The sequence below is a fragment of the Amia ocellicauda genome, chromosome 21 (genome assembly GCF_036373705.1).
Source record: "Amia ocellicauda isolate fAmiCal2 chromosome 21, fAmiCal2.hap1, whole genome shotgun sequence".
Taxonomy (NCBI): Eukaryota; Metazoa; Chordata; class Actinopteri; order Amiiformes; family Amiidae; genus Amia; species Amia ocellicauda.
In genome coordinates, this window is record NC_089870.1 from 721,176 (window position 1) to 734,115 (window position 12,940).

Here is a 12,940-nt window from a genome sequence, read left to right on the forward strand (position 1 = left end):
ATTTTGCAATTTAACTATTGGTTTATCAATTCTCTACTTTTTCTGTGAACATGTCATTTTATGTCTGCTGAAAGGACTTGCATTCCTTTTATCTTGAAAGGACCTGATCCTGGACCAGACGATAGAGAAGGTATCGTTCTGTGCCCCAGACAGGAACTTCGACCGTGCCTTCTCCTACATCTGCCGAGATGGGACAACACGACGCTGGATCTGCCACTGCTTCATGGCTGTGAAGGATTCGGTGAGCTACTCTCCTAGTCACCCCTCTTGCCACCAACCACATAGTCTGCTGAGGAGCAATGCACAGGACAAGTCTCCTGCTAACACTCCTATTATCAGGAGAAAAACTGAAACCACAGCAAACTGGCAAGTTATCAGATGTGTGCCAGTATTCATATCTTCTGAACAATCTCCCCTTAAAATACATGTTGGATCCACTTTCTAAGCAATGGAGGTGGGGTGTAATTTTTCTTTTAATTTGTGACATGACGAGGATTCTTTTTAACTGCAGTCTAATGCCATGCCCTTGAAGCATGTATTCATGCAGGGCTTTTGTGTGAGGTGAGTGTGTCACTTTCTGTAAGAAAGCATCATGACAATCTGAATGAAAAAGCACGCCCTCTTATCTCATGATCTTTTGTTTTCAGTGGTAATTGACCAGATTTGGAAAATACCAAAAGAGACTAAATATCAGCACACCAATATAGCTCATTAAATCAAATGACAGTGGGTGGGGGGGGTCTTACTAATTAAATAAACTTAATTGGCTTCCAATGTGAAAGTAAAATTTAAGGTGCAATAAAATGTATTGCATAAATACATTTGTGATATAGAACAGGCATGGTGACAAGCATTATTTAAAATTGCTTTACCTTTACAATTCCCATTTTTGCCAATTGACATAATTTAAAATAAGTGCCTGTAGTATGTTCAATGCTTGCTCATTACTGTCGTTCATAACTTCTGCAATGTCTTTTTATGATCCAAACTTAGAATGATATGGAACTCATCCACAGAAAATAATCTAAAAGCAATTACTTTCACTTACTTTCAGTCAGATACCGACCTCAGGGTAGTGTAGTGAACCCAGAATTTGAACGTCTTTGTATAAATCAATGAATACACAATCTGTAGAATATCATTGCAGCATGTACTAACAAAGCATAACATTTAGGTTGGTTAAAATAGCTGATTAATGGATCACAAACATGGACCTGGAGTTGGGGAAATTTTATTTTGAACTCTTGAGAGTCAGTAAGGACAAGGAGGGTGATGGGCTGTGGTTTCGGCAGGGGGAACGTCTGAGCCATGCGGTGGGCTGTGCCTTTGCTGCCTGTCTGGAGCGCAAACAGAAGCGGGAGAAGGAGTGCGGTGTGACAGCCACTTTCGACGCCAACCGCACCACCTTCACCCGTGAGGGTTCCTTCCGTGTCACCACTGCTACCGAACAAGCAGAGAGAGAGGAGGTCATGAGGCAGATCCAGGACTCTAAGAAAGGTGCGAGAGTGTCTGTCTGCTCTCTGTCAGAGTTAGACAGCAGAGATAAGGTGGAACTGGAATTGGAACCAGAAGGCACTGGCCCTGTCTGTCTTCTGTGTCTCTCTGTGCCAGAAATCACCCTTCTGTGAGGTAGCATGGTAGTCTCTAGAAGGGTTATCTGTTATTATCAAGATGTGTATAATATTTCTCCCAACCATCCCAGAACTAATGAAGTGCAGCTGTCTGCCAGCCTTGCACAAAGTCAGTTCAGAACCTGAGTGCTATTAGCTGGTCTAGCACTCTGTGGCTCCACAACACTCCAGCATTGGAGTAAGAAATACAAGAAGCACATTGCATATGGTTATTTTACCCATTGTATTTCTGGGAGAAAGGCCAGTTTTATTCTATAGCCTGAAATTGAATTCAACACCAGCTGAAGAAAAATAAAATATGCTGGATTTTAGGACTGATTTACACAGAAGGCATTTATTCTAACATGTTAAAAAAGGGGCAACAATGGTCACCTATCTCAGCAAAGACTATGTTCAAGGGGAATAAATCAAAGTCCTGCAGCTTGTGCCACCTCTCTTCCCTTAGATCAAATTATTCCTATTTCTGGCCATTCAGTAATGTGCCTGATAAGGGTGTGTGATCTTCCTACCTCACAGAGACTTCTTTCTTCACAGCCGAGACAGACGTGAAGACCCAAGCTACTGTCAGTGTGGCCCCGGCAGTGGTCAGTGTCACCGCACCCATCCCTGCCCCTCCCTCCCCCACCTCTTCCTCCTCTTCTCCCCCCACTGGTGTCAGCCAGGACACCAACCCCCATGCCATCCCTAGACGCCATGCACCCGTGGAGGCTCTCGCACGTCAAGGATCTTTCCGTGGCTTCCCTGCCCTCAGCCAGAAGACTTCACCCTTCAAACGACAGCTGTCCCTGCGCATGAACGAACTGCCTTCCACCATGCAGCGCAAGTCTGACTTCCCCATCAAGAATTCCGGTAAGACTCCACTAGACTCTGACCACTCCACAAACAGCCAGAAACTAAATCGCTGCTGTAAAGGGAGATTTAAATTATCATAATTTTGATTGTTTAGCAGACAACTTGCACGGTTTATCAATGTTTACCATTGTGTTATACATCTGCACAATATTACAAGTGTAACAATATCACCACATATAGATACCTTTAAAAAGAAAATGAGAAGATCAGACTTGCCTAAACAGGTGTGTCATCTAAAGGAGGGGTCGAAAGGTCACTGCGTCACCCTGGGCAGACTGCTGAACCTCATTGTCCTTTCTCATCCTTAAGGTGAAAATTAAATCTTAGCTCTGTATCTCCTGAATAAAATATGGCCACTAATTGACTGTTAGTTGCAACACTGTGCTGTTCTGTTTTTACCCAACTTCCTGGCATCCACCAAGGACAAAGTCAGGACAGAGACATAAGAAAAAGGAAGTGCATTGTAGATGCAAAGTCATCACTTGAGTTCAGGGGAAGAGTGAAACAAAATATGTGATATTAAATTACCACATCAGTGCAGTATCATTGAAATACAGTAGCAGCAATATATCCCTCCATGTGTGTACCATGGCCATTGCTATGAATATGAAGGTTTCTGTTTTAGTACTGTTATCCAAGTGAATCTTCTAATATTTAATACAAAACAATGCCACTACAGGTAACATCTAGGAATCTGTTACTGAAGGCTATAAGAGAAATATTGGTATATTAATCAACAGTTTTACTGCCATTTATTATCAATGCTGTTGGAAAGTATAAAATGACAACAAATTGGACCACTTAGAATGTAAATGTAACCTGATACTTTAGCCATTTATTGTAGTATCTCCATAGCCCTTTATTTTCATGTCTTATTTCTTGCTAGCTGTAATCAGTCTTCTAGACCTCTTACATTTTCTATGTAACATGTTTATTAAGGAAAAAGTATGTATTCTTGGTACAGATCATAACCTAAAATGTCATTAAATCTTTGTGTAGCTCCTGCTGGAAGAAATGGAGGTTAAAGATTTACAAAGTTAAATATAAAGTAAATGCAATCTGGTTAAAGTCAGTCATATATTTGTTTAAATCAGACAATATGAACTGTAATGCCCGAATCCAATACCCCTTTTAAAAATAATTAAATAAAACTATGATTCAGAGCTTCGTCTTATGTTTCAACTCTGAAATGGGAAAATAAATACATTCAAATGAATAAATAAGGACCCAAGGACCCTAATGCCCCGTTTCCACTGTGGCTCAGGTGCACCTCCACCTGTAGTTTCAGGAGGCACGGTTTCATACATCGCACTGGCTGAGTCCCAAACTGGTCTGGGGTACCTACAGTTACGTTCCCTTACGTAGCCAGGCACAAATTCACTGCATTTTGACATTGTAATTACAATAATGGTGGCCGCAATTGATGCAAGATATGCAGTAGAAACGTTTCCCAAGAAAGAATGTGTGTGTTTACCTTGGGAAGACAATTGAATTTGAGTAGTTTTTAATGTATGGTTGGAAAGTGCCACACAGGATCAATTGCTTGGAGCAGTAAGACATTTTAAAAGTGTTTAAAAAGATAGTGAAAATCCTGCTGGAGAAAGGACTGCAATATACACTCACCTAAAGGATTATTAGGAACACCTGTTAATGCAATTATCTAACCAACCAATCTCATGGCAGTTGCTTCAATGCATTTAGGGGTGTGGTCCTGGTCAAGACAATCTCCTGAACTCCAAACTGAATGTCTGAATGGGAAAGAAAGGTGATTTAAGCAATTTTGAGCGTGGCATGGTTGTTGGTGCCAGACGGGCCGGTCTGAGTATTTCACAATCTGCTCAGTTACTGGGATTTTCACGCACAACCATTTCTAGGGTTTACAAAGAATGGTGTGAAAAGGGAAAAACATCCAGTATGCGGCAGTCCTGTGGGCGAAAATGCCTTGTTGATGCTAGAGGTCAGAGGAGAATGGGCCGACTGATTCAAGCTGATAGAAGAGCAACTTTGACTGAAATAACCACTCGTTACAACTGAAGTATGCAGCAAAGCATTTGTGAAGCCACAACACGTACAACCTTGAGGCGGATGGGCTACAACAGCAGAAGACCCCACCGGGTACCACTCATCTCCACTACAAATAGGAAAAAGAGGCTACAATTTGCACAAGCTCACCAAAATTGGACAGTTGAAGACTGGAAAAATGTTGCCTGGTCTGATGAGTCTCGATTTCTGTTGAGACATTCAGATGGTAGAGTCAGAATTTGCCGTAAACAGAATGAGAACATGGATCCATCGTGCCTTGTTACCACTGTGCAGGCTGGTGGTGGTGGTGTAATGGTGTGGGGGATGTTTTCTTGGCACACTTTAGGCCCCTTAGTGCCAATTGGGCATCGTTTAAATGCCACGGCCTACCTGAGCATTGTTTCTGACCATGTCCATCCCTTTATGACCACCATGTACCCATCCTCTGATGGCTACTTCCAGCAGGATAATGCACCATGTCACAAAGGTCGAATCATTTCAAATTGGTTTCTTGAACATGACAATGAGTTCACTGTACTAAACTGGCCCCCACAGTCACCAGATCTCAACCCAATAGAGCATCTTTGGGATGTGGTGGAACGGGAGCTTCGTGCCCTGGATGTGCATCCCACAAATCTCCATCAACTGCAAGATGCTATCCTATCAATATGGGCCAACATTTCTAAAGAATGCTTTCAGCACCTTGTTGAATCAATGCCACGTAGAATTAAGGCAGTTCTGAAGGCGAAAGGGGGTCAAACACCAGTATTAGTATGGTGTTCCTAATAATCCTTTAGGTGAGTGTAGTGCCATGACAAAATACAATTCACTTTTTTCAGTATAAATGCATGTAAACATGAAAGACTTGGGTGACCATACATCCTGATGTCCCAACAATTATCTCAAAATTGTTTACATGTCCCAGTTTTTAGCTTTGCCTTGTTTAGACTGACTTGAATTTTCATGTTCATGATCGATCAAATGAAAAAGCAAACATTATATTGGTAAACCATAATTACCGGTAACTATATGTATGCTATACTACTAACATAATGGTAATCCTATTATAGATGGTTTACCAACTGCAGAAATATATCACTATCTTGAAACATTAGCGATTTACCTGATCCATTAAAAACTTCCATACAAAATAAAAGCTGATGCCACACGAGATGTTATAGATGTCTGATACATTTATTTAGTGACACTTATTGCCATTGATTAAGCTTATGTGGTGGATATGCAGGAAAAATGCTAAAACACTCAATTTGTGAAAAACAGATTGAGTAAGTTATGGATCCCAGTGTGTTGTAGGCATATTTATATATACATTTATTAGTTGTTCTTAAGAATCAGTTATGTCAATTTAGTTAGAATCAGCTTGGCTGCAACTGTATATTTCATACTGATATTAAGTGGCTACTACACAGGACAGATTTAAACAACACAAACATGCACTTGATTTAATGCAATGCAGTTGAATTATCCCACAGATAAATAATAGGGAAATAAAGGGAAAATATCTGGGATACTTAAATTGTATGATCAGTGTTAATCAGATCACGATACAGGGAGAAGTATTACACTTATTTAAATGTGCTGCTCAAAAAAATGTAACTAGATTAAACGGTAGCAAATATGTGGAAATAACACTAATTTTTCTAACAAAGTGATGTAATATGTCCTGGTTTGTACTTTAGAAAATCTGGTCACCCAGTTAGATATCACAAAAAAATTCAGTACAAAGTTTATTGCACTTTAATGTTAAGGTATTTCAGCCTCCAGTTTTTGAACACTAAATCCCTGCCGCATGTCCCAGAATTCGTTTTGACCTTTCGTGTCTCACATTCACTTCCTAGGGCAGCTGTACCTAACAAAAATGAATGGAAATGCAGGCAGCAATGTTGAGGTGTATGGGTGTGGCCTGGCCATGCTAAGGTGCACCTATACGTGGCACGTGGAAACTGGGTATAAGGACCTTGGCCTTGTTAGCTGCTAGTGTAACAGCTGAATAAACCCTGGATCTTACTGGTTCTTCCATGCCAAGGAAAACACCTGGTCTCTGATCCTGGGTCTGTGATACTGAATTAACCTTGTGCAGAGTTTTTTTGTTTGTTTTTTGTTATGGAATGCACATATGTATTAACAATACATCTGTCATGATTTGTCAAATTTGTCATGGTTTGTCAATTCAGCAAAGACATGCAAATCAGCATTAATGACAAATTGGTCTGCATATGTACAGGACCAATATGTGAAGATTTTCATGTTAAGAATTCTCTTCCTGTCAAGTGAGTCACCTTATATCATTCCTATTGTATACTTTGATTTGAGCTGTTCTTGAAGTGTTGAAGAGAGCACTGTAATAAAATTGATTTATCCAAAACTATCAGACATTATTTCTTTGTGTGAAGAGCCTTGAAATGAAACCAAGTAAAAAAAAAAAAAAAGTAATAATAAATAAAAAAAAACTGTTAGCACTGTGACAGTGCTTTATTTTTCCAAACAAATTGTTCATATTGACATATTACTTCTGGAAAATTAATATGTCCAGCTGGTATAATACTCTGAGCCACTGTGTTTTCATTGCAATTAATTAGTATCGGAGCAGAGTTGAGAATTGTGGTGCATCTCAGACAGCTCTTCAAAGTTTTGCATGGTTTCCTGGATTCTCAGTTTATGATATTGCTGGCAGACTGACTATCCTCTTCCTTTTCCCCTCCCCACCTCACTTAACCTTGTCTTTATTGCCTCCCCCATTCCCCCACAGTCCCTGAGATGGAGGGAGAGGCTGACAGCATCAGCTCCCTGTGCACACAGATCACCACTGCCTTCAGCGGCCCCCCTGAGGACCCTTTCTCGTCTGCGCCCATGCCTAAGCCTGCCTCCTCTCCACAGTCCCCTGCTGCCCAAGGTACAGCTCACTTCTTGCTGCTAGTCCAGTAGTGCATGCTATTATGAAGGTATTTGCATGGGAGGGATGGGGTGGAAGTGGCACTGCATTCTTAACTCCATCCTGTTTGCTGCTCTAGTTAATGGCACTGCCTCTGCCTTCCCCCTGCCCGTTGCTAACCCAGTGGTCAATGCTGCTGCCATCATGCTCCCGCCCCCGCTGCCTGCCCGCGACACTAACCCATGGGCCAAGGGACCCAGTGTCACCACCACCACCACCATAGGCCCCAGCCCTGCCGCCAACCCAGGTAAGTCGAGCTGTCTGGCAGAGGGCAGGAGCCAGCAAGGGTGTTGCTCCCTGCAGTGGCCTGTCTGATCAACTGAACTCTCACTATTCTAACCGCACACAAAATGCACGGTCAGTCAGAGCCTTGCAACAACATCTTGTCATGTCAAAATGTCATTCCTTTATGAATGATTTCTGGGTCAGGATAATACAGGTGAGCTTTGTAGATGCACAGCAGGCTTTCATTTCCATGTTCAGATAACTTTCAGAGCAAATTCAAACACCCCCCTTGGAAATCTTTTTATTATGCTCAAAGATTATGCAATGTTTATCCAATAATCCTTTTGCAAGGAGAATCTAAAACTTACATTGATGGAACCCTAGATGATAAAATAAAATCTTAAAATGTCACACTTGGTGGCCAACGCTGCAGATAAATACACTTTTCCTAGGGCTTCAGAAAATCCACATTCTGCAGCTGATTTGTAACAGGCTACACTGTCATCTAGTTACCATTCAAGTCTGCCGTGTCTCACCTATGTCATGAAGTAAGTCTTCTGTAATACTGCTAGGGAAGTGATGTTTGTAACCTCTCTGATGAATATTTTAGGTGGAGACTGGACGAGCACGCCGCCCGTTACTCCAGTAACAGCCGCTGCCCCTCCACACCCCACCCACAGACGGACTCCCTCAGAGGCGGACCGCTGGCTGGAGGAGGTGTCCAAGTCTGTGCGAGCCCAACAACCCACGCCCACCATGGGGGCCCCGCCAGTGTCTCAGCCCTACCCAGTGCCTGGCTTCATCCCCCCACTGCCTGCCGCTGTACCCATGATTCCGCCTCGGCAGCCAGCCTTCCACCCGCCCCCCCAGCCCTACTCCATGACCAACGGCATCCCCTACAGTCAGCCCAGCGTGCCTGTGGTGGGCATCACTCCTTCCCAGATGGTGGCCAATGTCTTTGGCACGGCCACGCAGCCGCAGCCACAACCTGCCTCCTTCCCCAAGCAGAGTTCCTTTCCCCAGTACGACACCCGCACCAGCACCAGTCAATTTTACAAACCCGCCCAGCCACCACCCACCCCCCAGCAGCAGCAGCAGCCCAACGGCAGTGCAGCCTTCAATGGGGCAGACAACTGGGCATCGGCTCCGGCTGCCCAGCAACCAGCTGATGCCTTTGAGGCCCAGTGGGCGGCACTGGAGAACAAATCGCGTCAGCGCACAACCCCCTCTCCCACAAACCCCTTCTCCAGCGAGCTACAGAAGACCTTTGAGATCGAACTTTAAGTGCAGGGCTGGAGGTGTGGGGAGTAGGGAGTGGTGGAGTGGCAAATCCTCTCTCCATACCCCATTCTAGAGAACTTATGAACTGGATTGAGCAAAATAAAATTCAAAATTCAAAAACAAAGGAAAAAAAAACATAAAAATCTCAATATAAGTATATAATATTAAGGAAGGTTGGCAGAGGGGAATGACGAGCTGCTTTCTTTGAAATCCATGGTTTCTTTCCCTTTGGTTTAAAAATTTCCTAAGCAGCCTCTGAAAACCCAACGTGGACACAATCCTGTGGAAACGCTCCCATGCTGAGAAAGGGGCTCCTGTGAGGGCCTGTATTTGCCCCCCTCCCAGCTCTGCCTGCGCTGTTACAGAGAACAGCGAGAGAGAGAGGCTGGGCATTGCCGGCTCCACGCTTCAGAGACAGCAGCACTAAAAGACAGATGAGCTTCCATATAAAGATAAAATAAATAAAAACATATATATATATATATATATATATATATATATATATATTAAAAAAATGAATGAACGAGTAAGTAAGAGAGAATGCCAAAATCTTTATTTTTATGCATTTAGTATATTTTAAATAGCTGTGGAATATAACAGAAGAGTTGTAAGTAATCTTGCCAAAAGAGAGGGATAGCTATGTGAAATGTGTATATAACAGATTGATTTATCACTGATTCTATTGTATGTGAAGAGGGAGAAAAGTATATGTATTATTATTTTTGTTGTTGTCCTCTGATTGGATGGCATTTGACTGTAAAGTAGTTTCAATTGCAGCAAACAATCATGCCCTGTAATACAGCACGTATATCTCAGAAAAGAGAGAGCATTAATGAGAGAGCATTACGGCTGGGGATGCTTAATGTCTTGGCTAGAATATTGTTTCCTTAAAAAAACAAAACAAAACAAAAAAAAAAAAATTCCATGGTATTAATATGTGGCCTCAATGTCTTTTTATGGATTTTAACACTATTGTCCACTGTATTGGCATCTGTGAATTGTTTTAACTTTTTTTTTTTTTTTTTTTTCCAATTTCTACAAATAAATGTGCGCACACATTGAGATTCGAACAGCACTATTCTCACTGGTTTGGCATGACAAAGAAGATAGATACAGTTAAACAGGAAGAGGGTTTGCTTTCTGTGTGGGTCCTCCTTTTGTCTTTGTCAGCCCTGTCATCTGGATTGTCTACTCATTGCTTTTTTTTTTTTTTTTCAATAAATTTGAGCAGATTTGAATAAAAGATGGTGGTAGAAAACAAACACACTGTCCAGTTCATTTACAGTGAGAGACTTGTATGTAGGGTGTGGCTTTTTCAAAGCATGACTTTTTAAACATGAAGGCAGCAGTAGAGCACAACATGTTTTTAACGCCTTTTGTTGGCACCTATTTAATCTAACTTCCGAAATTCTTTTTTTATGACTGTCATTGTTAATGATTACAAATAATTACAATAAATGACCTTATCAGCTTGTCTTGTACAATTTCTGGGAATCTCCAGCTGATGTTATTACAGCTTGGATTTGGACCCATCTACTCAAGACCTGCTGTATCTCTGGAGTCTAACCTGCTTGGATTTTTATTTGTGTGTTAAGCATAAAATCACCTCCTGCCCCTCATAATCTTATCCTGTAGTGTAATCATTTAAGTTTAAGCTTACATTTAAGCTTTAAGTTAATATAGCTGTTAAAAGGTTTAGAGGAGATGTGGATGTTCAGTAAAGCTCAAATCCAACTGATATTATTGGCACACATGATGTCCAAGAGATTTAAAAATGGTTTTATTATTTAAAACATTATTCTGCAGACAGAACACCGGCCTAAACAAATTGTACTTTTCCAGGACAATATAAAACACATCAGCTATGATTTTAATAAAAAAATTAAATGTACCAAAAATATTGCATTATATACAAAATGTTATTTTCTTCCAAATATTCACTTACTTGGGCCAGTTTGAAATTATTCATAACTCTTTAATAAACTGATCAATGACTGTCACATTCCGGCTCTATGAATGAGTAAATTTTACTAAAGTGTTTTTGTTTGAAAATCTAATTTATTATTTCAAAATAATGTTCGGATATGATGATTTTCATCAGATAAATATTTACACAGCCATTGACAAAGGAAGTTAATAGAATGCGCTCAATTTCAATCTTGTCTTTGCCTTTTCTTGCTGCTGTACTTAACTCTACTTAATGACAGGAAAGTGTCCATCTTATCTCCTGTCTAGACCTACACCACCCTGCCATACAGACAAGAATAGGATACAGTAAAAGATTATGTATTGTTTAATAAACAGCATGACCTTGAAATGGTGCCATTTTCCATGGAAATCATTTATCAGAAATTCTCAATTTGAATGCCATACTAATTATATAATATATATAAATATAGAACTCCTTTAAGATATTACTAAATGTCTATTCAGATATACCAAACATGAGAATATATTGCTGCTTGTGTTACAGGAGTTGCAGATAGGTGCAAATGTATATGGAAGAGGAATGTAAGAAGGCCTGTAGTCATTCAGTACATGGGTACTTAGGGCACAGCTGTAGCATTCCAGCCTCAAAGTTTATATATTACACATACACAACACTGGGTCAAACATTTGGAGAAGTATGTAACAAAAATGTTTAATGTAAGCATCCTCATCTCCCATTTAAAACTTTGAACTTCAGTGTAACTTTGCCTCACACACCATTATCTTTAATAACCAGTGTAGTGCTATGTTGTACATTAGACATGGCTAGAATCTCGGAAAAGGGCTGTTGAATGTCAAAAATAGACATATACTCTTCTGTAAAAAGACCTGACCTGATCTATAGCCCTATAGCCCTTTGTGATACTGGGTCTGTTTGGGGCATAAGGCAAAGTGTAGGTGGAGGTAGACTGAAGTGTGTACAACAAAACAAAAAGCAAGGCAGCTGGGAGAAGAAAGCTACTGACAAAAACAACTTGCACGCTGTCTATAGCAAGAGCTTCATAAGGGGACAGAATCAGTGTAATGGCAGAGCACAGGAAAACTGAGAAAACTAAAAAGCAAGAACCGAAAACATGTACTAATTAAGAGTATCGTGTAATAAGCCAGGGAATTCTAAATGTGTTTTCGCAAGGTAGCAATGAAATACCCTAACTTATGTTTTAATGTCCTCTTTTGTTACTCCCCTTGAGCAGAACTGTGGAAAATGTGGGTACATATGCAAATGTACCCTTCTTCACAGCTACGAATTAAGCAGTACCACTACTGAGAGACCTTGGTGCTCTTAGTGTCACCTCAACAAAGTTAGCAGCTGAAGACGATGATGACTAGAGTAGTAATTTACAATGCTTTCTCAGTACTGGAACCATTCAGTGCCATACAATTTCATCTTAAAGGATTTTTTTTTAAATGCATTTGCTTGTATTGAATTACTTAATTTCTTACTCAGATGGAAAATGCACCTAAAAGACTACTTTAAGCAAGGCAATGTTCAATGGGGGGTGGGGGAATTAAAATCTTAGTTTTAGCTTTGAGTGAAGGATTACGGACAGCACAGTCTTTAGCACACCCCCGGTTAAAAAACTTTGGAAGCAGCAAGCCTTTTCTGTGCAGACACCCAGGTGCAGGAGCAAGTGGTGGCTGCTGTCCCATTGCCTCTCCTGGGTGTGCCCTGAGCCCAGCGTGCCCCTAGCCCTGCTCAGTGCGACTGCCGGCTGGCTGGCTGTGTCGGGAGCAGCTGGCACAGCAGAAGTTGGAGTAATACTCGCTGGAGCACAGCTTGGCATACACGATCAGGTCACAGTTGGCTAGCTCTGGCTGGTCGGTGCACTCTGCTGTGTTAGAGCTGGAAGGCAGTGCTGGAAAGAAAAGTGACAATCCCTTGAGTGTCCTTTGTCAAACTAAATAAAAAGCATTAAAAAGTAGTACAATAAGAAATTGTTACTTTAACTCTTAGCTAGCTTGTTACATGACCTGACTTTCTTCAGTC

At 41.2% G+C, this 12,940-nt stretch overlaps 2 protein-coding genes across 17 annotated transcripts in view; one reads left to right on the forward strand and one right to left on the reverse strand.

Moving 5' to 3' along the window:
* numb (NUMB endocytic adaptor protein) overlaps nucleotides 1-10,524 on the forward strand; it is a 113,952-nt gene extending 103,428 nt beyond the window's left edge. For 10 of the 12 annotated variants that reach the window (XM_066694849.1, XM_066694853.1, XM_066694852.1 and 7 more), the window contains 6 exons: nucleotides 101-241; nucleotides 1,293-1,497; nucleotides 2,166-2,480; nucleotides 7,276-7,419; nucleotides 7,538-7,705; nucleotides 8,294-10,524. In XM_066694849.1, the coding sequence (XP_066550946.1) occupies nucleotides 101-241; nucleotides 1,293-1,497; nucleotides 2,166-2,480; nucleotides 7,276-7,419; nucleotides 7,538-7,705; nucleotides 8,294-8,967 (1,647 nt within the window). In that variant the 3' untranslated portion in view covers nucleotides 8,968-10,524. The remainder of the gene's footprint in view (nucleotides 1-100; nucleotides 242-1,292; nucleotides 1,498-2,165; nucleotides 2,481-7,275; nucleotides 7,420-7,537; nucleotides 7,706-8,293) is intronic. The other 2 variants (XM_066694848.1, XM_066694850.1) reach the window with 2 other exon arrangements.
* A 198-nt stretch (nucleotides 10,525-10,722) lies between these two features.
* Nucleotides 10,723-12,940, reverse strand: part of LOC136717292 (papilin) — a 117,005-nt gene continuing 114,787 nt past the window's right edge. For all 5 annotated transcript variants that reach the window (XM_066694844.1, XM_066694843.1, XM_066694841.1 and 2 more), the window contains one exon: nucleotides 10,723-12,809. In XM_066694844.1, coding sequence (XP_066550941.1) covers nucleotides 12,640-12,809 — 170 coding nt within the window. In that variant the 3' untranslated portion in view covers nucleotides 10,723-12,639. The remainder of the gene's footprint in view (nucleotides 12,810-12,940) is intronic.